The sequence below is a fragment of the Aegilops tauschii genome, chromosome 4 (assembly GCF_002575655.3).
Source record: "Aegilops tauschii subsp. strangulata cultivar AL8/78 chromosome 4, Aet v6.0, whole genome shotgun sequence".
Classification (NCBI taxonomy): Eukaryota; Viridiplantae; Streptophyta; class Magnoliopsida; order Poales; family Poaceae; genus Aegilops; species Aegilops tauschii.
Window position 1 is genome coordinate 508,070,654 of NC_053038.3, and position 27,169 is coordinate 508,097,822.

At 42.9% G+C, this 27,169-nt stretch overlaps 1 protein-coding gene and 1 long non-coding RNA gene across 2 annotated transcripts; one reads left to right on the top strand and one right to left on the bottom strand.

Moving 5' to 3' along the window:
* The first annotated feature begins 1,879 nt into the window (after nucleotides 1-1,879).
* On the top strand, nucleotides 1,880-15,747 carry LOC109746507 (MADS-box transcription factor 50). Its single transcript, XM_020305632.4, has 8 exons — nucleotides 1,880-2,186; nucleotides 2,346-2,612; nucleotides 14,190-14,268; nucleotides 14,720-14,781; nucleotides 14,867-14,966; nucleotides 15,070-15,111; nucleotides 15,208-15,249; nucleotides 15,423-15,747. Exons 2-8 carry the CDS (start codon nucleotides 2,431-2,433, stop codon nucleotides 15,582-15,584), a joined length of 669 nt encoding a protein of 222 aa, XP_020161221.1. The 5' UTR covers nucleotides 1,880-2,186; nucleotides 2,346-2,430; the 3' UTR covers nucleotides 15,585-15,747.
* LOC141021395 (uncharacterized) lies at nucleotides 14,639-15,566 on the bottom strand. The gene is made up of 3 exons (XR_012182663.1): nucleotides 15,307-15,566; nucleotides 15,031-15,134; nucleotides 14,639-14,815 (listed from the first exon to the last, which is right to left on the bottom strand). It is a non-coding gene; the product is annotated as an uncharacterized lncRNA (long non-coding RNA).
* Nucleotides 15,748-27,169: the final 11,422 nt, after the last annotated feature.

A 27,169-nucleotide genomic window follows, 5' to 3' on the forward strand; every position in this document is an offset into this window, starting at 1 on the left:
AGAAAACGTGAATCAAACATACTAAACCAAACATACACCGCCGTTCAACCTAGTCAAATGATGTTCGTTGAATATGAATGTTTCGAGCGGCCCAACCATTTTCCACATTCTCAAGGCACACCTTAGGCATGGCCGGCCCTCTCAGGTGCGAGGCACCGGGACGAAATTCAAAACAAGGAGCCTACAATTATACTATAATATTTTTTCCAGCCTACATATGTATAATGCAAAAATTCATGCAACAAAGTGTTATGAGAAGATATATAATGCACTAACCCATTTTCCACGCGAACCAACCTGTGGTTGGATGGTTAGGAGGACAGTGGTATACCCAGCCCATCAGGATTCAAATCCCGGTGCTCGCATTATTCCAGGGATGAGTGTATGCGCGTATATATGAGCACCTGCGTCTGTACTATGTTCTAAGAAAACCATCTTCCACATCATCAAGGCTCATCAGGGCTAGTGGCGGGGCCCTTATGCGAGAGGAACTAGGGCAAAAATAACTCTACAAGTATACTACAATCTATATCTTTCACTTGTATACATATATAGTCCAAAATACCTGGTTTTGTTTTTAAATTTCAGTGCTAAGCATGAGGTTAAGACCTCCCGTAGTGACAATATAATAGCAAGTATCATGCAACCTATGCAATGCCAACTAGTCATATTGCCGACTTGTCATAGTATTAAGTGAAGAAAGAGAAAGTGCTGGTATGACTGACATATATATCATATTAAATCTCTACTATCAGAGAATTGTTGGTCGTTGCGAACCAATATGTGGTTAGATGGTTAGGAGGACAGTGATATCCCCAGCCCACCAGGGTTCAAGTCCCAGACTGGACACTAGTGCTCGCATTTCCTTGTATTTATTCTAGGTCTTCCGGCGATGTGTGTTCAGTCGGACGAGATGTTCTCGTCAACTATGAAGGCGCCTGTGACGACTTCGTCAATCTCAAGATGTTGTGTCGACTCAGTCTCTCGAAGGTTCTCATAGGGGGAGGTTGTGTGTGCGATCATATGTGTGAGTGTATGAGCGCCTGCGCCTGTATCGTGTTAAAAAGGAATGCTGGGCGCTCTACATTCGTCTTCGCCTCCACCCCTCCCCATGCCCCCCTTCACGTCCTGCATTAACTCAATAAAATTAAATCAAATCTAATCAAAACCTCAACTAAATCAAAAAAAATTCTTGCCTTCCTCTACCCATACCCAAATCAAATCAAATATTACCAAACCTAACATAAATCAAAACTTCCTTGTCTTTCCCCACCCATACTCCAATCAAAATTTATCGCAATCGACAAGATGACGCGCGTAAGATTTATGTCATACCCGATTGGCATTGAACCAATAGAATATGCAATGCCCCGTTGCAACGCATGCGCAATTAGTTAATAATGCGTTAATATGAGTCATGAAAATAATAATAAATGCATCTAAGTAACTTATGATACTATGCACCATGAAAATAGTATCATGCTATGATTTAGTAAGTTACGGTACTACCCACTTGGCGCGTCGCATGCGAGGTCACCAGGGCGGATCAGATCCTAGGTCCAGATCATAGGACCACATCGTACAATTACGCCTTAAACATCATCATAGATCATGTGCTGTGCACCCCTGATTAAGCAAATGTTCTTTTCGGGTGGATTCTTAAAGGGAAACTGTACGAAAACCATAACCCTAATCCCAAGTTCATTGAATGGATGTTGAATTCGTAGTCCTCCCTCAAGGGAATTGATTCACCACCCACTGAAGCGCCCAAATAAATAGTGCGTGTCCCAGGGCGGTTCACCGCAAAAAAAAAAAAAAAAAAAAAAAAAGCGCCCGCCTGACGGCCTTTATTTTCCACCTATGGAAAATTTTGCCGTTTGTTGCCCAGCCCCCGGATCTCCATAGAACGGCAGCTCCACCGACCCGAGCGCCCCACCCCACCCCACCCCACTACCAGCACACAAAATTTCCTTTCCTTTTCCTCTTGTTGCCTTGCCCCGGTGCCTCCCCACCGGCCACTGGTGACGGCGTCGCGGCAACGCCGTCAGGGCCAGGGACCGAAAAGGAAAGCCAAGGTGGAGGAGAAGGAGGGCGAGGGTGGGTGGGTGGGCGAGGAGGGAGCAGCGGCCAGCTACGGCCGAACCCTACACCGCAGCGACCTCACCGCGCCGCGCTTGCCGTTTTTGGTCAGTCTCCCCTTGCCGTCCTGGCCAGATCCCCTTCCTCCTCGCGTGGGTGGGCTGGGGTTTTCCACTTTTCGCCCTCCCCTCGCCGCCCCAATTAGGATAACAGTGCCCACCTTTTATTTACCTCTCCCCTCTCCTCTATTTGTGTTCGTTCCGCAGGCCGGCTGATCGGAGGAGGGAGATTTTTCTGGTTTGGTTTGGTTTCCGATTAGATTTGTGGTGGGAGAAGAGAAGAGGGGCGAAAATGGTGCGGGGGAAGACGCAGATGAAGCGGATAGAGAACCCGACGAGCCGGCAGGTGACCTTCTCCAAGCGCCGCGGCGGCCTGCTGAAGAAGGCCTTCGAGCTCTCCGTCCTCTGCGACGCCGAGGTCGCGCTCGTCGTCTTCTCCCCCCGCGGCAGGCTCTACGAATTCGCCAGCTCCAGGTAACCCGCTCCGCTCCCCCAATCTCCCCTCCCTCCCGATTACGCGACTAGTTAATTCGCCTTGTCTTTGTTTACTATTGCCGCTTGTTTCCTGGTTGGGGCCAGAATGCGCGTGGGAATCCCACTAGTTTACTCTGCGCCTGCGAGAAATCCGACGGATCTTCGCGTGCCCCCCCTGCGCCAACTCCTGTAGCGGCGCAGGCGCACGCAGCTCGCCGGCCAGTGCCCAATGGGGGGCGGAAGCCTCTGCTCCAGTAGTCTCCTCCGCCCGTGATGCGCCCTTCCTATCCAGCCACTTGGCCGGTGGCTCCAAGTTTCCCCACTCCTCCATCCTCCTTCGCTGCGAGAATCTTGCCTCGGTTGCAGAGAGCACCAGATTTTTAAACTGATAAATTTCTGCTCCGTACGTCCTGCTATCGCTGCGAATTGGGCTAAACGTTAAAGTGCCTCAGGATGAAGGACGATTAGTACATGTAGCCTACTCAGTGCCCTATTGCCTATTGGCCTAAGTTTTTTATCAATATGGACGTACTAGCCAATAGAAGAATTTGGGATGAATCGAAAATGAAAAATACTTGTACTACTATTGGCCAGGCTAGAATTAGCTGGGACGCAATACATGCTTGTCTGGACATCGGTTTTCGGGCCAACCTTAAGACTGTTTGTGTTGCTGCTAGAGCTAGTTTTCTGTTCAGAAACAAGACCAGTGCATGCGATATGGTGTACTTGAACTGTATGGAGCGTACCTGTTTTTTACTCATGGTCAGGTACTCAGTTTGCTGTGGAACTAGCGAACCAGCATTTATTTTTTAATTGTTCACTCTAGTTTAAACAGTTTACACAATGGAGCAGAAGTTAAACAGAACATTTGCCCTCGAAATAAAACTAAATATGAAACTCGACGTCAACCAGTTACTCAGTGGCGCGCGGCCAACCAGCCCGCCACCCGCGTTTTAGCCCTAGGCTCTGCAGTGCGTGTGTCTGGTGGTTTCTTCTTAATAAATTGACTGGTCTCGTTTTTAAAATTAAACAAAACAAAACTCAGCCTTTAATTTACTAGGAATTGTAGTTGTGAACAGATTCAATTTTCCCCCTCTCAAACAAGCCCCCAAACGTGTTTCATTTTGTATTAGAAGAACACGCCAAAATGGCACAACAATATAAAGGGACTGAAAATGTTGTTCGGATTTTGGTGCAACAAATACACAATAATTAAAATTTTGGGGCAGTCAACTTGTTGTGTATATGTGTTTTTTTTTGTGAGAAAAATGTGCTTGTTTGACATATAAGGTGCTAGTGTTGTATGCAGGAAAGAATAGCTTCTTGTCATAAGCTGAGTCAAGACTAAACTTGTCAGGCTTCCAAAATATGGTTTCTAATTAAATTATGTAGCTTTCTTAGATAAGTGAACTTACAATTTTTTTATTAGCAGATATTTTATGGTTTTGTCTATAGGTAACAGCCATACCAAAATCAAGGGAAAGAATCACCATGATTGTAGGGCGTCCACTTTTATTCAGATAAGGCAGATCATGGTCGTAGGGTGACAACTGAAAACTAAATTAGTCATGGATTTTGCAGTCCCCAGCCCTAGGTTACAAAAAAGAACCAATCATGAGCTAATTTGGATAGTAGATTTATTCTCTTCATTTGAAGCAATATGATCTCCCTATTTGGGTATGTTCTGAATTTTGTAAGTGTAGAAATATACAAATTTCCTGCCTGTGCTGATTGCATGCAATAACAAAAGAAAAATCTTTTGCTTTGCGCATAGGAAATAGAAAGGTTGTTCCTTAACCCGCATCATGTTTTTAGGAAATATCCAACATGTATTTTCAGGTTCCGTGGGACGATATACATACATGTCCATGTGTGGTAAATAAGCAGCAAAGCACTTATACAATGGTGATATTACATGACTAATAGATACAACTACACCCTGCCCCCTCAAACTCAGGGTGGATCCACACCAGTAGTTTGGAGAGATAAAAACTGTGTTGTTCCAGTCCGGGCCTTCGTAATGACATTCACCCAGTGTAAAATGGAAGGCACATACTGAAGAGCAATTACCAAATCCTACACACCACATCGCACAAAAAAAGCATCAACACCAATATGCTCTATGAGCTCATGCTTCACAGGGTCGTTTGTAATACTAATATCACATATTTTGTCTGACACCGGGGGGGGGGGGGGGGGAGTAGGTGTAGTAACAGAAAAAACAAAATCCTAATGTAATCATAATCAAGTCACCTTTGTCGTCAAAAGAGCCATAACTTGCAAAACCTCCTCACACTAAGGAGAAATTGTAGCCTATTTCTTTGTCTTCTAGGAAATAATAGAACCACCGAGAAAAACACGGCAAGAGAAAAGTGAATGATGGTCAGAGGGATCACTAGCACACGTAGCATCCGAATAGGCCTGAAGTTGTAACGAACTTGAGCGGGGAAGAAAAGATGGTGAGAAATCGTGCCACAAAGATATCGTAGAATGCGAAGAATGGGAGTATAGTAAACCGAAGTGGGACAAAAAAATAAACCGGTTCAAAATATGGATAGGATAGGAGATATGCGGACGAGTGACAGCTAGATAGACAAGTCTCCCAACAAAATGATGATTACACGTTGGATCAGACAGGTGTCATCGTCAGAAGCAGAGGTGAACATTGAGCTCCATGGGATTCTCAACAATACACTCACTTGTAAGAGCATCAAGAGTAAGAAGATCCTGAATGTACTTTCATGGGGCAGGTAGAACAAAACTCAATCCCAAGAAAGTAGCAAAGAGGGATTAAACATAAGAAAATGCTCACTAAGACGTGTCTTCACAAAGGCAATGTACTCAGGGTCATCACCAATGATGATCATGTCATCAATATATAGAAGAAGATTCCGACCATGAGCAGAAAGGTGGAAAAACATCATAGGATCATGAGCACTCGTCAAAAGAGTAGTTGTAGTCACCATGGAGGCGAAATTCAAACCAAGCACGAGGGGCTTGCTTAAAGCCATATTGAGAGCGAGGAAGATTGGATACCATGCCATCAGGAACAGAATACCCATGCGGTGATTGTATGTAAACATCCTCACACAACTCACCATTAAGAAATCTATTCTTAACATCAAGCTAAGGTACAGACCAATGGCGAACAGAGGCCACAACAAGAAGTGTCTAGACAATTGTCATATGGGCCGTGAGCAAAAGTCTCATCTAATCATGACTATGCTCATGCCAAAAGCCACAAGCCACAAGACGAACTTTGTAGCGCTCAAGAGAATTATCAGAGTAAGTCTTAACCTTGTAGACCCACTTACAAGTGATAGGACAAACATGGGGAGGAAGAGAAACAAGATTCCACGTGTTAAGTGTGCTCAAGAGCACCAATCTCCTCTGCCATTTAGGATGAACAACATCATGATAAGAAGCTGGCTCAAGAACAACTACTTTGTAGCGCTCAAGAGAATTATCACAGTGAGTCTTAACCTTGTGGACCCACTTACAAGTGATAGGACAAACATGGGGAGGAAGGGAAACAAGATTCCATGTGTTAGTGTGCTCAAGAGCAACAATCTCCTCTGCCGTCGCAAGCTGCCATTCAGGATGAACAACATCATGATAAGAAGTTGGCTCAAGAACTATGGCAGAAAAACCATAGGGGTCAATGGTAGGGCAAGACCGATCACAAAGACCATAAGTTTGCTGAGAAGATGTAGATGGCCATCAGTAGACCGATCCACTACACGTAGAGGACAACTACAATAGTGAGGGAAAGAGGGGAAAATATGAGGAGGGGCTACTAGAGTAGACTCGGGTGATGGAGACGGAGAATACACCGGAGATGAAGGTGCAGAATCATGTGACAAGGAAGAAGAGGAAACCCTAGGAGATAGCGGTGTCGAATCTGCAACAGTGAAATGAGTAGGAGTAGGATGGCGGGGCAAAGTGAGATATGTGTCGAGAAAAATGAGGGTGCAGAATCATGTGACAAGGAAGAGGAAACCCTATGAGAGAGCGGTGTCGAATCTGCAACAGTGAAATGAGTAGGAGTAGGATGGCGGGGCAAAGTGAGATATGTGTCGAGAAAAATGAGGAAAGAGATATCCTCCACCAAAAAGGTCGCGGAAGATGGGTTTGGGTAACAGAGACGAGACTCATCAAAATTGACATCTTAAGAAATACGCATCCTAGGATTGACCGGGTCCCAACAATGATAGCCCTTATGGTCATAATTGTGTCCTAAGAAGATACACTCGATAGACTAAGCAGTCGATTTGGTTCGTTCATGGGGGCAAGAAGGCATAGCAAACATAACGGAACAAACGAAGCACCGAATAATCAGAAGAATGATAAAAGGCGCTTGAAAGGAATGCCGCCCTGCAGAGAAACCAAGGGTTGAATGTTGATGAGATAGGTGGAAACTGGAACGGCCTCAACCCAAAAGGAAGCGGAAGAGAGGCGTTATTGTTACGCACAAACCTTCTCAAGAATAGATGACCCTTGCGCTCATCCACACCATTATGAGTGTGAGTACCAGGACAAGAGAACTAGGCAAGTGTACCATGCTCAGCAAGGACATCACGCAACTCCAGGAGATATACTTTCCAACAAAGTCAGCACTAAACACGCGAATAAGCATATATATTGTAGTGTGGACCATGGCAGCAAAACACTTATATCTGATTGCGAGAATACCTAAAATAAAACAAAGTGTAGCGAGAATTATCTATAAAAATAATAAAGTATTGATGGCCCGCTTTCGAAGTGAATGGAGCCAGACCACATACATCAAAATTAACCAATTCAAAAGGCCACTGACATTGACTCACTAGTATGATAAGGTAACTGAATCCGTTTGCCAAGCCTACAACCCTGACACTCTAAAGAGACATCTCCTGAGATAGAACTCAGAAGACTTCGATGAACTAAAGACGACAAAAGAAACCATAAAGATGTCCAAGTCGATGATACCACTACTAGAAAGGGTCGGTGGCTGGTGCAACAGATGTAGTGACTGGCGATAGTGGTGGCAATAGAACGAATGTGAAGCCAGTCTAACTCCCTAAAACCATAAGGGTCATGGCGACGAGGTCCATTCCCAATCAGGGTGTGCGTGTGAATCAATGTCAAGAATGACGCGATAACCAGAGTCGGTAAGTTGACCAACGGAAAATAGGTTCTTGGTAAGTCGAGGAAAGTGAGCTACATCGGGCACAGAAAAAGAACTAGTAAAAGTGCCTCAACTAGCAAAATAAAGAGTAGTACCATCAGCTATGAGAATATGAACATGAAAATTGAGAGATCTTAGAGAGGACAAGGTGGAAGAATTAGAAGACATATAAAAGGAAGCTCTAGAAGCATCAGTGCTAGAAGCTGACTGTGTAGGCGGTGGTCGCTCAATGCTAGAAGCATCAGTCGTAGGGATGTACCTGACTGTGTAGGCGGTGGTCGCTCAATGCTAGAAGCATCAGTCGTAGGGATGTACCTGACTGTGTAGGCGGTGGTCGCTCAATGCTAGAAGCATTAGTCATAGAACCTGCAACACCCATTGAAGAAGAACCTAAAGTGACAAGCAGACACTTAAGCCTCACAATATATTGCTCAGCCAAAGCAATGGCTAAGGATGTCGAAGTAAACGCACGAGTCCCAGAAGAAGATGTGTGCCCCTTGTTACGCATGTGTCGCCTAGAAGTAATCTGACACAGGATGACCATCCTTGTTGCAGTAGCCGCAGTGAGTAACAAAGCAACCCTCACCATTAGGAGGAGTGTAGAGGCACGACGGAGCACTGGAGCGAGAAAGAGTCAATGCAGCAGATGGCATAGCAGGGGATCGAGCAACAAGCAGAGATAGAACCTCAAGTAAACCAACACCACGAATCCCAGTCCCTCAGCATGAATGTAAGAAAGCACCTCCATAAGACAAACACGACCACGAGCTAAAAGATGAGCATACTGCAACTCAAACTCCTTGTAGAATCGAGAGAAGAACTCGTAGACACACCGAAACTATTCTGACCGCACACCTGGCAACACTGGCAAGAAAACAAGGAGTAGTGCGAAGAGAACTGAGGTGGTGCCAGATAGCAGAACTATGTGCGTAGAAGTCGTCAACAATGGAGTCACCCTGCTGAAGAGCATGCTCCTGTTGGATGACAGACAGGGATACGACATCACTAGAGGGCTGATAGTGCTCTCGAAGATGGGTCCATATATCAAAAACAGTATTGAGACCCACAAGCTCAAGACAAATTGAGGTAGAACACTGGAACTAATTAAGAACAGAAGCAACACAAGCATCATCTTCAAACCACTTGAGTGTAGGCAGTCATCTCACAATATATCTGAAGGGCAATAACAACATCAACAACAACCTTGGCGCCATTCCTGTTAACACGAGAAGCATCTCGACAAATACCCGAGGCGTTAGTGGAGTAGGAGCCACAGGAGGTATAGGGCGAGGCAGACAGAGATTCGAGAGAGCGCTCTAGAGACGAAGGGCACACATATGAATGTACATAAAAGCAACAAACTCGATCTAGTTAGTATACCATACAAAATAACCGGGCAACGAGTGGTGGCGACATAGCCTGGCGGCAATGTTATTGTACCTGCTTTCTTTCTTTTTACTAAGGGTCAAACAACCGAATTATGAACCTATTTTTTTTAGTATGCTTCCTTTGTGTTTGGTAGTTTGGTGGACTTTATCTCCCATGGACTTGTCACAACAAGTGACGCCAAATTGAGATAATTTCTGTTGAAGTTATGATCACCAAATGCAATATCGTTAGATATCTAACACATGGAAATTATGAGGCCCATCGTATCAATCCAAGGGGTCCAAGATCACCTCCATCCGAATCCATTTGCAATTGGCCACAAAATACTAAACCCCACACTATGAAGCCGACCTAGATTCGATTACCAAGGTCATACCCACGATCGTATTACACACATTGAAGTCATGGAATTTGCCATAACTTTCCATTTCAACACCTATTTGGGCATGGTTTGTTTTCCTTGATGATTGGCAAGTTAATGAAGAAATTGGGAGAGTTCTATTCACCTTCCAACCCTTCGATCAAAAGAGGGAAGGAGGATCAACTATGAAGTGGATTAACTTATTCTTTATACCGTCTCCAAGTGATAACTAACCCTAATCCAACGAGCAACTCATCACCCCCCTCTGAATCACATCCAAAGGAATTTGGGGGTTTTGTCTCACCATCCATTTACGTCCTTGATGGAGGAACAAGGAGAAAAAACTAAGAGGGTTGTTATACAGGTTGGGCATGACCATATGGTCGGCGCCACCACCTTCACCGCATGCCACCGACATCATCATGGCCTCTTTGATGGGTTATAAGCTTGAGACCCTTTTAATGTAATTAATATTTAAGTAATTGTTGGTTCTAGGTTGAGGTTGATATTGTACATAAAATTATATTGTAGTTCTGCTCTCTTATGCGTGCTTTCTTTATGTTATGAAATTTTGGGATTGAAGGTGTCCAATCCATCGATGTCGTTGGAAACATCTAACCCCCTTGCTGCACATAGAGTAGATAGAGCTGGGTGTGAATTGATAGGCCTCAATGTGTGGGACACTTTGGTATCTTGAGAGAAGCACATTTCATGTGAGTAATGGCTCTATAAACATAATGCCTTGTTCCGCTCCTTGTGACCTTAATCCTACTATGGCCGCACAAGTCGGTGATGACCCAAAGGGGTCAACTGTGGTACGTTTGTCAAATAGATATTAGGAGGAGATGTGGCATATGGTTTTCTGCATGAGTATGGCCGTGATTATGATGGAACATTTCCTCCAAATGGACCACATGGCCACTATTTGCACCCTTCTCGCTATGGCTTTTGTTTGCCACTAGTTTGCATCTAAGCTTGATGTCAACAATGCCTTTCCTAGTGATGAGTTGCGTCGAGAGGTCTACATGCAGCAATCACCAAGGTATTCTGTTACTTATGGCATGGTCTACCATCATTGTCGCTCTCTATATGGCCAGCCCCTCATGCCTGGTTCGAGCGCTTCTGCCTCTGCAGGCTCACTACTGGCTTTTTGGTGAGTGGCTTCTGATGAGTGTTATTCTTTTTGTTGAGCTTCATGGACAACCAAAAGTTTGAACTGGTGGAAAGGGCTACGCAATCGACATACACACTTCAACACCCCCTTTCACGTGTGATGCGGAAAGTCAACACGTGGATAGACTCAGAGGTATGGCTCAAGAGGCCAATAAGTGGACACAAAGGAGGGAACAATAATTTTTGGGAAAACTTTGTTTTTGCCACTCTAGTTTTTGCCCACTTTGCTTATGCCACTCTAGAATTTGACATTTCACTTTTGCCACTCTTATCTTTTGACAATATATCACTTTTGCCATTCAGTGGCAAAAGCAAAAATTTCAGAGTGGCAATTGTGATACATTGTCCAAAGCTAAGAGCGGCAAAAGTGAAATGAAAAATTATCGGTTTTGCCACGGAATGGCATTTGTGATGTATTGTCAAAAGCAAAGAGTGGCAAAAGTGAGATGTCAAATTCTAGAGTGGCATAAGCAAAATTGGCAAAAGCTACAGTGGCAAAAACAAAGTTTTCCCATAATTTTTGAATAAATTCTAAAAGCCAGGACTTGAACTCAAGACATTGGGCTCTGATACCATGTTAAGCTTCATGCACTAGCCAACGGAACCAAAAGTCTGAACTGGCAAAGGGGGCTAGGCAATTCACATACACTTCAACACTTTCTATCAGTGTCCGTCTTTTCCTTCGGCCTCCTCTATTGATGATATTTCTTTCTTGGCTTTTCTGACACACCTGTAGCTACTGTATTACTCTCGTTCATCCATCCCACTTTGTATGCACGTACTTCTGTTGACCCGCCGACATCCCCATTTTGTTTGTCACTTGAGGCTTCCCTAGCTCATTCGTCTCTTGACTCTTCCCCGATGGTCCCCCTCCTATTCTTCACTAGGACCGTTGTCTACTTGTTCCCTTGTTTTCTCCTAACACGCCTTCCTCTCCTCTCTGACACATTGCCTTCTCATGACGTTCCACCTTCCGATGAGCCATCTTCTGCTGATGAGCTATCTTCCTTGACCGCTTCATCATCCTCTGCCGGTGATGCACTGCCGCCTCCTGCCCATGGTTTCCATGCCCTCCTGCCCGCTTTTGGTCGTTGATTGCTACGGTTTTTCTGCCGCCGCTCATCTCAAGCCAAGTTTTCTTATGGTGATGTTGTTCCTCCCGAATGGTCTCATATGATGGTAGAGGAGATTCCTGCTTGATAGCACTGGCATGTGGGGGATCTTGTTCCCCTTCCTCCTCGTGTTCTTCCTAGCACTAGTGAGTGGGTCTACAAGATAAGATTCACTCTAGTGGTTCTCTTGGGCTACACAAGGCTCATTTTACGACTCATGACTTTTAGTAGGTGCATGGTCATGACTAAAATTAGACATTTGCTCATGTGATTCACATGACCACTGTTTTTGCACCCTTCTCGTTGTGGCTTACATTCGCCACTAGTCTGTCCCTCAACATGATGTCCAATAATGTCTTTCTTAACGTTGAGTTGCATGCGTAGGTCTACATGCATCCACCACCTACGTATTTCCTAATGGCATGATGTGTTGTCTTCGTCGCCCTAAATATGGCCTTAAGCAAGTTCCTCGTGCCTGTGTTGACCTCTTCTCCTTAGCGATCAATGCTACTGTTTTTTCAAAGAGCAATCATGAACTTCCGCTCTTTTCCGCCTGTCCTCCCATGGTTGGGCTCTTCTTCTCGATATCGACGAAATGATCATCATTGGTGATGACTTTGAGTAATACAACTTGATACTCCTACTAGTTTCATCGCACCATGATGTTGCACACTTGTACAATACCTTTCACTGTACAAGTACTATTACAAGAGAAAATTGCATTGGAACTTGCTATGTCCACCTTCTCAGATCCACCCCTCAATATTGCACTAACTATGTCCACCTTCTCAGATTCACACCTCAGTATCCCCGTTCTATTTGGAATTTTCTGCATATTTTCCATGCTTGTCTGTGTATATATACTGACATTTGTTCCATGGAAATAACTTGCATACTCCTACCAATTTCATCTCACCATTATGTTTTGCACACTTGTGCAATACCTCTCATCACAAGAAGTACTATTACAAGAGAAAATTGTGTTTGAACTTGCTTACTATGTCCACTTCGCAAATTCACCCTCAATATATCTGTTAGCCTAACAGTGTAAGAGCAATGTGACTATGGAGACAAGTCATGAACGCTTAGATGAGATAAAATAAGTTAAAGGAGCTAAGTGAGAAAACAGTTTAGAGTGTTCAAGTGCAATTTCTTCTACTACAACTCTGCATTGGAAACAAACCTAAAGATTCAACCTTAAAATTCTGGCAAAACAAATGCTCATACTATGTAAAAAAATTCCTTTTTTTTGCAAGACTAAATTTTAATTTTGACTTTGTAAAACCTACAGTTCTATTGTGAGCACTATGATCAAATCACAGTTATGTTGTATATTTTTCTAGTTTCTTGCAAGGACATGCTACTATGTCAAAAATTTCCTTTTTTGTTGGATTGAAGTTTAATTTTGATTTTCCAAACCATATAGGTTTTATTGTAAGAATTATGACCAAACCACAACTATGTTAAATATTTTCGTATTTCCTGCAAGGACAAATTATGTGGCAGTTTTGTTATTTTGAAAGAACATGAGGCCTTAAAACTGTGGTGAATTTTCTGCAATTCAAACTGAATTCTGTAGAACATCATTGTTTTCAGAAATTTACACTGGAAAATTTTATCAGGGACGACCAAAATCATAGTGTTAAGGCTGGGCTAAAGGTGCATCACACTAGTCGATAGAAGTATTGGTCCTACAGGAACGACTCTACTATGTATAGTGGGATAAGTAAATTATTCTGGAATTGACAACTGACTAGCCCTAAAGTATACCCTTGCAATCAAGACCGTCGTGTTGTACAATTGCACTACCTTTTCTCAGCTTGTCCAACGACTGGACTGGCTTACCCGGCAGTTGGACAGGCACCCAATGATTGCTGAAGAATGCAAATCAAACAGACTAACATTATTTTGAATACTCACTCAAAGAGAAGGTTCACAAATAAGTTCAGTGAATCATAAGCCCATGAGGTTTGAGTTAATATATAACACAGCCGTTGTGTTTTTGTCAAGACATACACTTAATTCTACACAAGATCTAGGCTACTAGGTATTATATGGGGGTAACAACTTATTGCATATATCCAAAAGATAATAGGTAGATAAATAGTTGATGTTCAACTCTGTTTTTCCTAAGTACTGTATTGTATTTCTATCAAGATCATCACAGCATGATAGGTAAGGTGAAAACCCCTTTATGAGGTGTAGAACAGTTTCGCACGCCCTTTACTTTATCTATATTTATGACACCAATGAAGGGGAACACAACATCATTTTTTATGCCAGTATTACATATTTAATGCCTTGTGCTTGTCTAAATTAACTGTTGTTACTATGTCATATATAATTTACATTTTACATTTTAAATTCCAATTCAGCATGAAGAACACAATTGAACGTTATAAGACAGTCACAAAGGATAATTTGGGCAGACAGACGGTACAGCAAGATATAGAGGTACATAGTTCTGCTTGATGTGCTTACTTCACATTTGGTCACATAATTTCAATTTGGAGATAATCCCTCCGTCAAAAAATAAGTGACTCAACTTTACACTAACTTTGTACTAAAGTTAGTACAAAGTTGAGTCACTTATTTTGGGACGGAGGGAGTACTTATGTAGCTAAATGGTGAGAGATGGTGTATTAACTGAGAGATTAAGCTAGTCAGCAACGCAGCACTGAGAAGCCTGCGTTTTAATGCTCCATTTGGTTTGCAACCATTTCCCAGCTGATGATGGTGCTACTGAAATGTGAAAACTATCGTATGGACTAAAGCAGCACAGTTCAATTAGTATTGCTGACACTAAAAAAAAATGACACGATAGTACATTCTAGCAGTTATTTCATGTTTGATAATACATAGTACTAACTTAGTTCAGGTATTATCCTTGTGACCTCAACTGCAGAAAGTAAAAGCTGATGCTGAGGGCTTGTCAAAGAAGCTTGATGCTCTTGAAGCTTGCAAAAGGTAACCACTTCGGCTTCCCAAGAGACCGCTATCCCTGTAACTAGCCAAAACTGAGTTGTCACCATCTGGTATCACTGAGATGCAGCAAACTTTTGGGCCAAAATTTGGAAGAATGCTCTATTGAAGAACTGCAAAGCTTAGAGGTCAAAATTGAAAGAAGCCTTCTAGGCATCAGGGCAATGAAGGTTAGCACAGTATGAAAGAGTAGTAATAATGTATCTATCTGTGCACATAATAAGCTTACACAACCATGTAATGGTGCTTAATTGTCTTCCTCTTTCATGGCAGACTCGGCGGTTCGAAGAGCAGCTCTCTACGTTGAGGCAGAAGGTAACCTCTCTGCCCCAGAAAACCTGAAACAAGAGGGAGTGTGTATAGACAGAGTTCCTTACATGGCTGTTGATTTGTCACATGGACCTGGAGCAGGAGATGAAGTTGCGGCAGGACAATGAAGAACTATATAGCCAGGTAAAGATGGATGGGCAGTGAAGTTGCTGCCTGGTGGACTGAAACGGCCAAACTTACCATTACTCTGAACGCGTACCTCATGCGATATCCTATGCGCATCCCATTCCCAGCAGAGATCACCCATCCTATCCATGATGCATCCTCTGATCTGCTACCCTGGCTAACTTGTGCAGTGCCAGAAGGAACAGCACTCTGCGTTGGAGGCGGCCGCGCCCCCTGCTCCGGCGACCTTGGCGGCGCTCCCTGCTCCAGTGACCCTGGCGGAGCAGGGCCAGCAGGTGGTGGATGTGGAGACGGATCTATTTCTTGGATTGCCCGGCACCGGCCGCTCCTGAGATTCAGGCAGGCTGACAACGCCTGAGAAAAATGCCCAGAATAAGCTGGCAATGGAGTTGCAAGCAGCAGCAGGCAATGGATGCGGACGGCGTATAGATATAATATAAACCCTGTGCAGCGGAAACCTCGAGAGTACATACATGAATTAGTTGTTGTTGTTGATGTTTCCCCGGGCTCTGGTTGTGATGTGCCGATGTCGTTGATGAGAGGAACGGATCGTCCGCCATAGATCCTCTGGAGAAGAAGGGTGGCGGAGGGAAAGCTAACGGATATTTATGGTGGCACGCGGGCGAAGGAGCAGGAGCAGGTCGCCTCTTGGGCGCGCGACGGAGGTGTTGCGTGGGGCGAAGCGACGTTTGGATTTTGCGTCTGGTTGCCAGCTCCCTCTGCACTTCCATGGTCGGCGACGAAACGCGTCGGGCGCGCAGAGGAAAGCAGCTCCTCGTTTCCTGTTCCGTCTCACTCTGCGAGTGGGAAATGAGAAGGGCTTGGCCGGCGGTTGGTAATAGAGATCGACACGACTCTCTATTGCCGAAGTTTCGAACCTCTTCCCGGGTGTGCACGCGTACATGTTCCAGGAGGATCGATTTACCTTTGTGAACAAAACGATGAAACTTATATTTCAGTAAAAAGAAAACGACGGAAGTGATGAGGATAGAAAAGCTGGGCCAAAATTGGAAACGGGCCTAACTGTCAGAATAGTGGTCGGTATCCAAGCCTGACGAACCGGCCAGCGGCCTCTTGTGAACCGGCAGACCCTATTTGACGCTCGTTACCGTCAAAAGGTTCTGCTTTCGCTGAGGCGAGCTGCCTGCTGGGCCGGCCCATATATGGGGTTCGCGTTTCTCCGTTCGGTACAGCTTCCTTCGCTGTTTCGCGAGTTTTTTCGTTTCTTTTCTTTACTTTTGTTAAGAAAATGTTTCACCGTACATTATGAAAAGGTTCACTATCATTATGAAAAAAATTCAGTGTGTATTACTAAAATGTTCATCGTGCATTTAACAAAATGTTCACAATATATTTAGAAAATGTTCATTATGTACGTGAAAAATGTTCAGTGTATATCACAAAATGTTTAACGCATATTTAAGAAAATCTGTGTATATCACAAAAATGTTCAATGTATATTTAAAAATTGTTCAGCATATATTAAAATGATGTTCAATGGTTGTTTTTTTGAGTTATTATCTGCCGCTGCGCATAGTTCTTAAAAATACTCGCACCCTACTAATCACTAACAGTGGTCAGCTCAAACTGGTAAAGAAGACTTGCTCTGGACTTTTGGTTGTGAGTTCGATTCCTCAACTGAACATTGTTTTTTTGCTATTTTATTATAAGTGCAGCTTACAGTGACGCCACCGAATGGGCCGGCCCAATTCAATGCACGCCCTGTGCGAAAGCTCCTCCTGTTGACGCTCTGTTGTGAACCCAAGCGGCAGCGATTCACATTCTACGAAACCCTATTCTCTCTCTAAAAAAATAAAATAAAACAGAAAGCCCTATTCTCACTAACCCATCGGGGTTTAAGTCCTATACAGCGTTGCTCACATTTTTTTGAATATAGTCCTTTCGATGACGTGTGTTCAGTGCAAGGGGATGTCATCGTCGACTACGAAGACGTAATCTCAAGATGATGTGCCGACTCAGTCTCTTAAAGATGCCCATATAGGAGAGAATGTGTGTGCGTGCGTTCAGAGGAATGAGCTTATGTTTGTATGAGCATCTGTGTCTGTACTGTGCCCAAAGTGTCACCGATTCACATAGAAACGGTCGACCCTATTTTATTATAAGTGCAGCTAACAGTGACGCCTCCGAATGGGCCGGCCCAATTCAATGCACGCCCTGTGCGAAAGCTCCTCCTGTTGACGCTCTCTTTTGAACCCAAGCGGCATCGATTCACATTCTACAAAACCCTATTCTCTCTCTAAAAAATAAAATAAAATAGAAAGCCCTATTCTCACTAACCCATCGGGGTTTAAGTCCTATACAGCGTTGCTCACATTTTTTTGAATATAGTCCTTTCGATGACGTGTGTTCAGTGCAAGGGGATGTCATCGTCGACTACGAAGGCGTAATCTCAAGATGATGTGCCGACTCAGTCTCTTAAAGATGCCCATATAGGGGAGAATGTGTGTGCGTGCGTTCAAAGGAATGAGCTTATGTTTGTATGAGCATCTGTGTCTGTGTTGTGCCCAAAGTGTCACCGATTCACATAGAAACGGTCGACCCTATCTAGCAATTGGGCTTTCTCCTTCCACTTTTGGAAACTCCCAGCCAATTTTTACCTATTTTGTAAACCATCTAGAAGGTTCCTGAACCGGTATTTTTCTTTCTTTTACTGGCTATTATAGTTTTTAATAGTTTTTCATCAATTCAAAATTTTCACTAAAATCAAATCTTAAAAAATTGTTTGAAAATCACAAAATTTGTTTGGTTTTCAAAAATCTTTGGTATTTCAAATTTATTCGTATTTAAAACATGTTTAATTTCTAAAATATCATTTTTTGAAAAAAATCAAATCTTAATAATTTTTCGAAATCTACAAAGGATACTTGCTTTCCCCAAAAGTAGTGTGAAATTTCAATGTTTTGATATTTTTTATATAATGAACAAAATTTTAAAAATTATTCAGTTTCAAAAAAGGTTTAAATCTTCAAATTTTGTTTGAAATTGCTAAAATGTATGGATTATTATCACTTTTTTATATGCTTTTAGAACACATTAACAATTTCGATTTTTTTCACTTTTTACAAAAAAATAGGAATTAAAAAAACTCAATTATAAATTTTGTTCGTGTTTAAAAAAATGCTCACTATTTATATTCGGAGTTCCATTTTTTGGCTCATGTTTTTTGAAAAAATGGTTGGTATTTTAATTTTTTCTCACATTTTTCAAAAAAAAATCAGATAATTGAAAAAAATTATAGTACAAGATACCTTATACGCTATAATATGCGGCTGAGTATATGCTATTATACATGACACATACTCCCTCTCTCCAATAATAAATGCTCCTAATATGTTTTTTGAGGCTAACCTTGAGCACATGTTAGAGTAATAATATATGACATGCAAGTTACACAAAGCATATCATCAAATTCATACATGAAAGGAGCTTCCAGTGATATAACTTTCAATCTATACATCTCATATACTATTAATCTTATCAATAGTCAAAGGCAGTCTAAAAAAATGCATTAGGCCATATATATTGAGGGAGTAATACACAAAATAATACATGTTGCAGATGTTTTAAATGTTAGATTTTTTCTAAACTAAGCAAACATTATTTTTCCATCGATTACGCATTTTCTAACAAATATATGAAAATGTTTTTTGAATGCGTGAACATTTTAGAAAATGTTGTTATAATTCAAAAAGAAACATTTGTGCATTTCTGAAAAATGCTCTCTTACATTTCGTCAACACTTTTTAAAATGTATGATAAACACTTTTTAAAAGTTGATTAAATTAGTATATGAAATACATGTATCTATAATATTACCGAAATATAAGGAAATTTTCCAAAGGAAAATAAATAAAATCAGCGAACGAAGCCACAGAGCTGGCCCACTAGAGGTTGCACTGATGCAAGTGCATCGTCTATCTCGATGCGTGAGAGCTTTTTTTCATAACACGTGCAAGAGCTATGTCTCGCATTAAGCGAGATGGTAGCAACTCTCGTTGAATGCATTTACAAAATGGACGTGCGAGAGCTATGTCTCGCATTAAGCGAGATGGTAGCAACTCTTGTTGAATGCATCTACACCGTTGTCTCGTTGATGGTGTGCAGCAAAGCTAGCCGGCGCGGTAATCGCCACGTTCGTGTTGAATACCAGGGCACAACCTACTTATAGAGAAAAGAGCCGTTTTTTCATTGTTTTTGGGCTTATAGTTTTTGCTCGGTTTTCTTTGTTTCTTTCTCTAGTTTTACTGGTGGTTTTTTTTTCTTTTCTTTCTTCATTTCTTCCTTTTTATTCGGTTTTCTTTGGTTTCTTTTTCTTTTGTTTATTTTCATTTTTCTTCTCGGGATTTTCATTCTTTTTGCATTTGTTTCTTTGGTTTTATTTTTCATTTTATTTTTTGGTTTCCTTTGCTTCTTTTGGTTTTCATTCTAATTTTTTGTTGGGGAACGCAGTAATTTCAAAAAAATTCCTAAGATCACGCAAGATCTATCTAGGTGATGCATAACAATGAGAGGGGAGAGTGTTGTCTACGTACCCTCGTAGACCGAAAGCGGAAGCGTTATGACGACGCGGTTGATGTAGTCGTACGTCTTCACGATCCGACCGATCCTAACACCGAAGGTACGGCACCTCCGTGATCTGCACACGTTCAGCTTGATGACGTCCCACGAACTCTAGATCCAGCTGAGGTCGAGGGAGAGTTTCGTCAGCACGACAACGTGATGACGGTGATGATGAAGTTATCGATGCAGGGCTTCGCCTAAGCACTACAACGATATGACCGAGGTGGATATCTGTGGAGGGGGCACCACACACGGCTAAGACAACTGTCAACTTGTGTGTCCTAGGGTGCCCCCCTGCCCCCGTATATAAAGGAGCAAGGGGGAGGCCGGCCGGCCCTCATAGGGCGCGCCCCAAGTAGGATTCCTACTAGGAATTCTATTCCTAGTAGGTTTCCAACAAGGGAAGAGAGGGAAAATGAAGGAGAGGGAGAGAGGGAGAAGGAAAGGGGGGCGCCGCCCCCCTTCCCTAGTCCAATTCGGACCCAAGGGGGAGGGGGCGCGCGGCCTGCCCTAGCCGCCCCTCTCTCTCTCTCCACTAAGGCCCATGTGGCCCATTAGTTCCTCCGGGGGTTTCCGGTAACCCTCCGGCACTCCGGTTTTATCCGAAACTTCTCCGGAACATTTCCGGTGTCCGAATATAGTCGTCCAGTATATCAATCTTTATGTCTCGACCATTTCGAGACTCCTCGTCATGTTCGTGATCACATCCGGGACTCCGAACTACCTTCGATACATCAAAACACATAAACTCATAATACCGATCGTCATCGAACGTTAAGCGTGCGGACCCTACGGGTTCGAGAACTATGTAGACATGACCGAGACTCACTTCCGGTCAATAACCAATAGCGGAACCTGGATGCTCATATTGGTTCCTACATATTCTACGAAGATCTTTATCGGTCCAACCGCATAACAACATACGTTGTTCCCTTTGTCATCGGTATGTTACTTGCCCGAGGTTCGATCGTCGGTATCTCAATACCTAGTTCAATCTCGTTACCGGCAAGTCTCTTTACTCATTCCGTAATGCATCATCCCGCAACTAACTCATTATTCACATTGCTTGCAAGGCTTATAGTGATGTGCATTACCGAGAGGGCCCAGAGATACCTCTCCGAAACACGGAGTGACAAATCCTAATCTCGATCTATGCCAACCCAACAAACACCATCGGAGACACCTGTAGAGCATCTTTATAATCATCCAGTTACGTTGTGAAGTTTGATAGCACACTAAGTGTTCCTCCGGTATTGGGAAGTTGCATAATCTCATAGTCATAGGAACATGTAGAAGTTATCAAGAAAGCAATAGCAACAAACTAAACAATCAAAGTGCTAAGCTAACGGATGGGTCAAGTCAATCACATCATTCTCTAATGATGTGATCCCGTTAATCAAATGACAACTCATGTCAATGGCTAGGAAACTTAACCATCTTTGATCAACGAGCTAGTCAAGTAGAGGCATACTAGTGACACTCTGTTTGTCTATGTATTCACACATATACTAAGTTTCCGGTTAATACAATTCTAGCATTAATAATAAACATTTATCATGATATAAGGAAATATAAATAACAACTTTATTATTGCCTCTAGGGTACATTTCCTTCAGTCTCCCACTTGCACTAGAGTCAATAATCTAGATTACATTGAAAGATTCTAACACCCATGGAGTTTTGGTGCTGATCATGTTTACTCGTGAGAGAGGCTTAGTCAACGGGTCTGCAACATTTAGATCCGTATGTATCTTGCAAATCTCTATGTCCCCTTCCGACACTTGATGACGGGTGGAATTGAAGCGTCTCTTGATGTGCTTGGTTCTCTTGTGAAATCTGGATTCCTTCGCCAAGGCAATTGCTCCAGTATTGTCACAAAAGATTTTCATTGGACCTGATGCACTAGGTATGACACCTAGATCGGATATGAACTCCTTCATCTAGACTCCTTCATTTGCTGCTTCCGAAGCAGCTATGTATTCCGCTTCACACGTAGATCCCGCCACGACGCTCTGTTTAGAACTGCACCAACTGACAGCTCCACCGTTCAATATAAACACGTATCCGGTTTGCGACTTAGAGTCATCCGGATCAGTGTCAAAGCTTGCATCGACGTAACCATTTGCTACGAGCTCCTTGTCACCTCCATAAACGAGAAACATATCCTTAGTCCTTTTCAGGTATTTCAGGATGTTCTTGACCGCTGTCCAGTGATCCACTCCTGGATTACTTTGGTACCTCCCTACTATACTTATAGCAAGGCACACATCAGGTCTGGTACACAGCATTGCATACATGATAGAACCTATGGCTGAAGCATAGGGAATGACTTTCATTTTTCTCTATATCTTCTGCAGTGGTCGGGCATTCAGTCTCACTCAACTTCACACCTTGTAACACAGGCAAGAACCTTTTCTTTGACTGGTCCATTTTGAACTTCTTCAAAATCTTATCAAGGTATGTGCTTTGTGAAAGTCCAATTAAGCGTCTTGATCTATCTCTATAGATCTTGATGCCCAATATATAAGCAGCTTCACCGAGGTCTTTCATTGAAAAATTCTTATTCAAGTATCCTTTTATGCTATCCAGAAATATTGTATCATTTCCAATCAGCAATATGTCATCCACATATAATATTAGAAATGCTACAGAGCTCCCACTCACTTTCTTGTAAATATGGGCTTCTCCAAAAGTCTGTATAAAACCATATGCTTTGATCACACTATCAAAACGTTTATTCCAACTCCGAGAGGCTTGCACTAGTCCATAAATGGATTGCTGGAGCTTGCACACTTTGTTAGCATCCTTTGGATCGATAAAACCTTCTGGTTGCATCATATACAACTCTTCTTCCATAAATTCGTTCAGGAATGTAGTTTTGACATCCATTTGCCAAATTTCATTATCATAAAATGCGGTAATTGCTAACATGATTCGGACAGACTTAAGCATCACTAAGGGTGAGAAAGTCTCATCGTAGTCAACTCCTTGAACTTGTCGAAAACCTTTCGCAACAAGTCGAGCTTTGTAGGCAGTAACATTACTGTCAGCGTCAGTCTTCTTCTTGAAGATCCATTTATTCTCGATGGCTTGCCGATCATCGGGCAAGTCAATCAAAGTCCACACTTTGTTCTCATACATGGATCCCATCTCACATTTCATGGCCTCAAGCCATTTTAGGGAATCTCGGCTCATCATCGCTTCCTCATAGTTCGTAGGTTCGTTATGGTCTAGTAACATGACGTCCAGAACAGGATTACCGTACCACTCTGGTGCGAATCTTACTCTGGTTGACCTACGAGGTTCAGTAGTAACTTGATCTGAAGTTTCATGATCACTATCATTAGCTTCCTCACTAATTGGTGTAGGAATCACTGGAACTGATTTCTATGATGAACTACTTTCCAATTCAGGAGAAGGTACAATTACCTCATCAAGTCCCACTTTCCTCCCACTCACTTCTTTCGAGAGAAACTCCTTCTCTAGAAAGGATCCATTCTTGGCAACGAATATCTTGCCTTCGGATATGTGATAGAAGGTGTACCCAACAGTTTCCTTTGGGTATCCTATGAAGACACATTTCTCCGATTTGGGTTCGAGCTTATCAGGTTGAAGCTTTTTCACATAAGCATCGCGGCCCCAAACTTTCAGAAACGACAACTTGGGTTTCTTGCCAAACCACAGTTCATAAGGTGTCGTCTCAACATGAATGCAGCCGTCTCTAAAGCATAACCCCAAAACAATAGCGGTAAATCAGTAAGAGACATAATAGATCGCACCATATCTAATAAAGTGCGGTTACGACGTTCGGGCACACCATTACGCTGTGGTGTTCTAGGTGGCGTGAGTTGTGAAACTATTCCACATTGTTTCAAATGAAGACCAAACTCGTAACTCAAATATTCTCCTCCACAATCAGATCGTAGAAACTTTATTTTCTTGTTACAATGATTTTCCACTTCACTCTGAAATTCTTTGAACTTTTCAAATGTTTCAGACTTATGTTTCATTAAGTAGATATACCCATATATGCTCAAATCATCTGTGAAGGTTAGTAAATAACGATAACTGCCGCGAGCATCAACACTCATCGGACCGCATACATCAGTATGTATTATTTTCAATAAGTCTGTTGCTCGCTCCATTGTTCCGGAGAACGGAGTCTTAGTCATCTTGCCCATGAGGCATGGTTCGCAAGTATCAAGTGATTCATAATCAAGTGATTCCAAAAGCCCATCAGCATGGAGTTTCTTCATGCGCTTTACACCAATATGACCTAAACGGCAGTGCCACAAATAAGTTGCACTATCATTATTAAACTTATATCTTTTGGCTTCAATACTATGAATATGTGTATCACTACCATCGAGATTCAACAAAAATAGACCACTCATCAATGGTGCATGATCATAAAAGATATTACTCATATAAATAGAACAACCATTATTCTCTGATTTAAATGAGTAACCGTCTCGCATCAAACAAGATCCAGATATAATGTTCATGCTCAACGCTGGCACCAAATAACAATTATTCATGTCTAAAACTAATCCCGAAGGTAGATGTAGAGGTAGTGTGCCGACTGCGATCACATCGACATTGGAACCATTTCCCACGCGCATCGTCACCTCGTTCTTAGCCAATCTTCGCTTAATCCGTAGCCCCTGTTTTGAGTTGCAAATATGAGCAACAGAACCAGTATCAAATACCCAGGCGCTACTGCGAGCATTAGTTAAGTACACATCAATAACATGTATATCAAATATACCTTTCACTTTGCCATCCTTCTTATCCGCCAAATACTTGGGGCAGTTCCGCTTCCAGTGACCAGTCCCTTTGCGGTAGAAGCATTCAGTCTCAGGCTTAGGTCCAGACTTGGGCTTCTTCACTTGAGCAGCAACTTGCTCGCCGTTCTTCTTGAAGTTCCCCTTCTTCCCTTTCCCCCTTTTCTTGAAACTCGTGGTCTTGTTGACCATCAACACTTGATGCTCCTTCTTGATTTCTACCTCCGCGGCTTTCAGCATCGCGAAGAGCTCGGGAATTTTCTTATCCATCCCTTGCATATCATAGTTCATCACGAAGCTTTTGTAGCTTGGTGGCAGTGATTGAAGAACTCTGTCAATGACACTATCATCAGGAAGATTAACTCCTAGTTGAGTCAAGTGGTTATGGTAGCCAGACATTCTGAGTATATGTTCACTGACAGAACTATTCTCCTCCATCGTGCAGCTATAGAACTTACTTGAGACTTCATATCTTTCAATCCGGGCATTTGCTTGAAATATTAACTTCAACTCCTGGAACATCTCATATGCTCCATGATGTTCAAAACGTCGTTGAAGTCCCGGTTCTAAGCCGTAAAGCATGGCACACTGAACTATCGAGTAGTCATCAGCTTTGCTCTGCCAGACGTTCTTAACGTCATGAGTAGCATCTGCAGCAGGCCTAGCACCTAGCGGTGCTTTCAGGACGTAATTCTTCTGTGCAGCATTGAGGATAATCCTCAAGTTACGGACCCAGTCCGTGTAGTTGCTACCATCATCTTTCAACTTAGCTTTCTCTAGGAACACATTAAAATTCAACGGAACAGTAGCATGGGCCATTTATACAACAACATAGACATGCAAAATAATATCAGGTACTAAGTTAATGATAAATTAAAGTTCAATTAATCATATTACTTAAGAACTCCCACTTAGATAGACATCCCTCTAATCATCTAAGTCATCACGTGATCCAAATCAACTAAACCATGTCCGATCATCACGTGAGATGGAGTAGTTTTCAATGGTGAACATCACTATGTTGATCATATCTACTATATGATTCACGCTCGACCTTTCGGTCTCAGTGTTCCGAGGCCATATCTGCATATGCTAGGCTCGTCAAGTTTAACCCGAGTATTCTGCGTGTGCAAAACTGACTTGCACCCATTGTATGTGAACGTAGAGCTTATCACACCCGATCATCACGTGGTGTCTCGGCACGACGAACTGTCGCAACGGTGCATACTCAGGGAGAACACATATACCTTGAAATTTAGTGAGAGATTATCTTATAATGCTACCGCCGAACTAAGCAAAATAAGATGCATAAAGGATAAACATCACATGCAATCAATATAAGTGATATGATATGGCCATCATCATCTTGTGCCTTTGATCTCCATCTTCAAAGCACCGTCATGATCACCATCGTCACCGGCTTGACACCTTGATCTCGCCAACTATTCCTATCACGACTATCGCTACCGCTTAGTGATAAAGTAAAGCAATTACATGGAGATTGCATTTCATACAATAAAGCGACAACCATATGGCTCCTGCCAGTTGCCGATAACTCTATTACAAAACATGATCATCTCATACAATAAAATATAGCATCATGTTTTGACCATATCACATCACAACATGCCCTGCAAAAACAAGTTAGACGTCCTCTACTTTGTTGTTGCAAGTTTTACGTGGCTACTACGGGCTTAACAAGAACTGTTCTTACCAACGCATAAAAAGCCACAACGATTTTTCGTCAAGTGTGCTGTTCTAACCTTCAACAAGGACCGGGCGTAGCCACACTCGATTCAACTAAAGTTGGAGAAACAGACACCCACTAGCCACCTGTGTGCGAAGCACGTCGGTAGAACCAGTCTCGCGTAAGCGTACGCGTAATGTCGGCCTGGGCCGCTTCATCCAACAATACCGCCGAATCAAAGTATGACATGCTGGTAAGCAGTATGACTATTATCGCCCACAACTCTTTGTGTTCTACTCGTGCATATAATATCTACGCATAGACCTGGCTCTGATACCACTGTTGGGGAACGCAGTAATTTCAAAAAAATCCTACGATCACGCAAGATCTATCTAGGTGATGCATACCAACGAGAGGGGAGAGTGTTGTCTACGTACCCTCGTAGACCGAAAGTGGAAGCGTTATGACAACGTGGTTGATGTAGTCGTGCGTCTTCACGATCCGACCGATCCTAGCACCAAAGGTACGGCACCTCCGCGATCTGCACACGTTCAGCTCGGTGACGTCCCACGAACTCTAGATCTAGCTGAGGTCGAGGGAGATTTCGTCAGCACGACGGCGTGATGACGGTGATGATGAAGTTACCGATGTAGGGCTTCGCCTAAGCACTACAACGATATGACCGAGGTGGATATCTGTGGAGGGGGGCACCGCACACGGCTAAGACAACTGTCAACTTGTGTGTCCTAGGGTGCCCCCTGCCCCCATATATAAAGGAGCAAGGGGGGGGGCGTCCGGCCCTCATAGGGCGCGCCCCAAGTAGGATTCCTACTAGGAATCCTATTCCTAGTAGGTTTCCAATAAG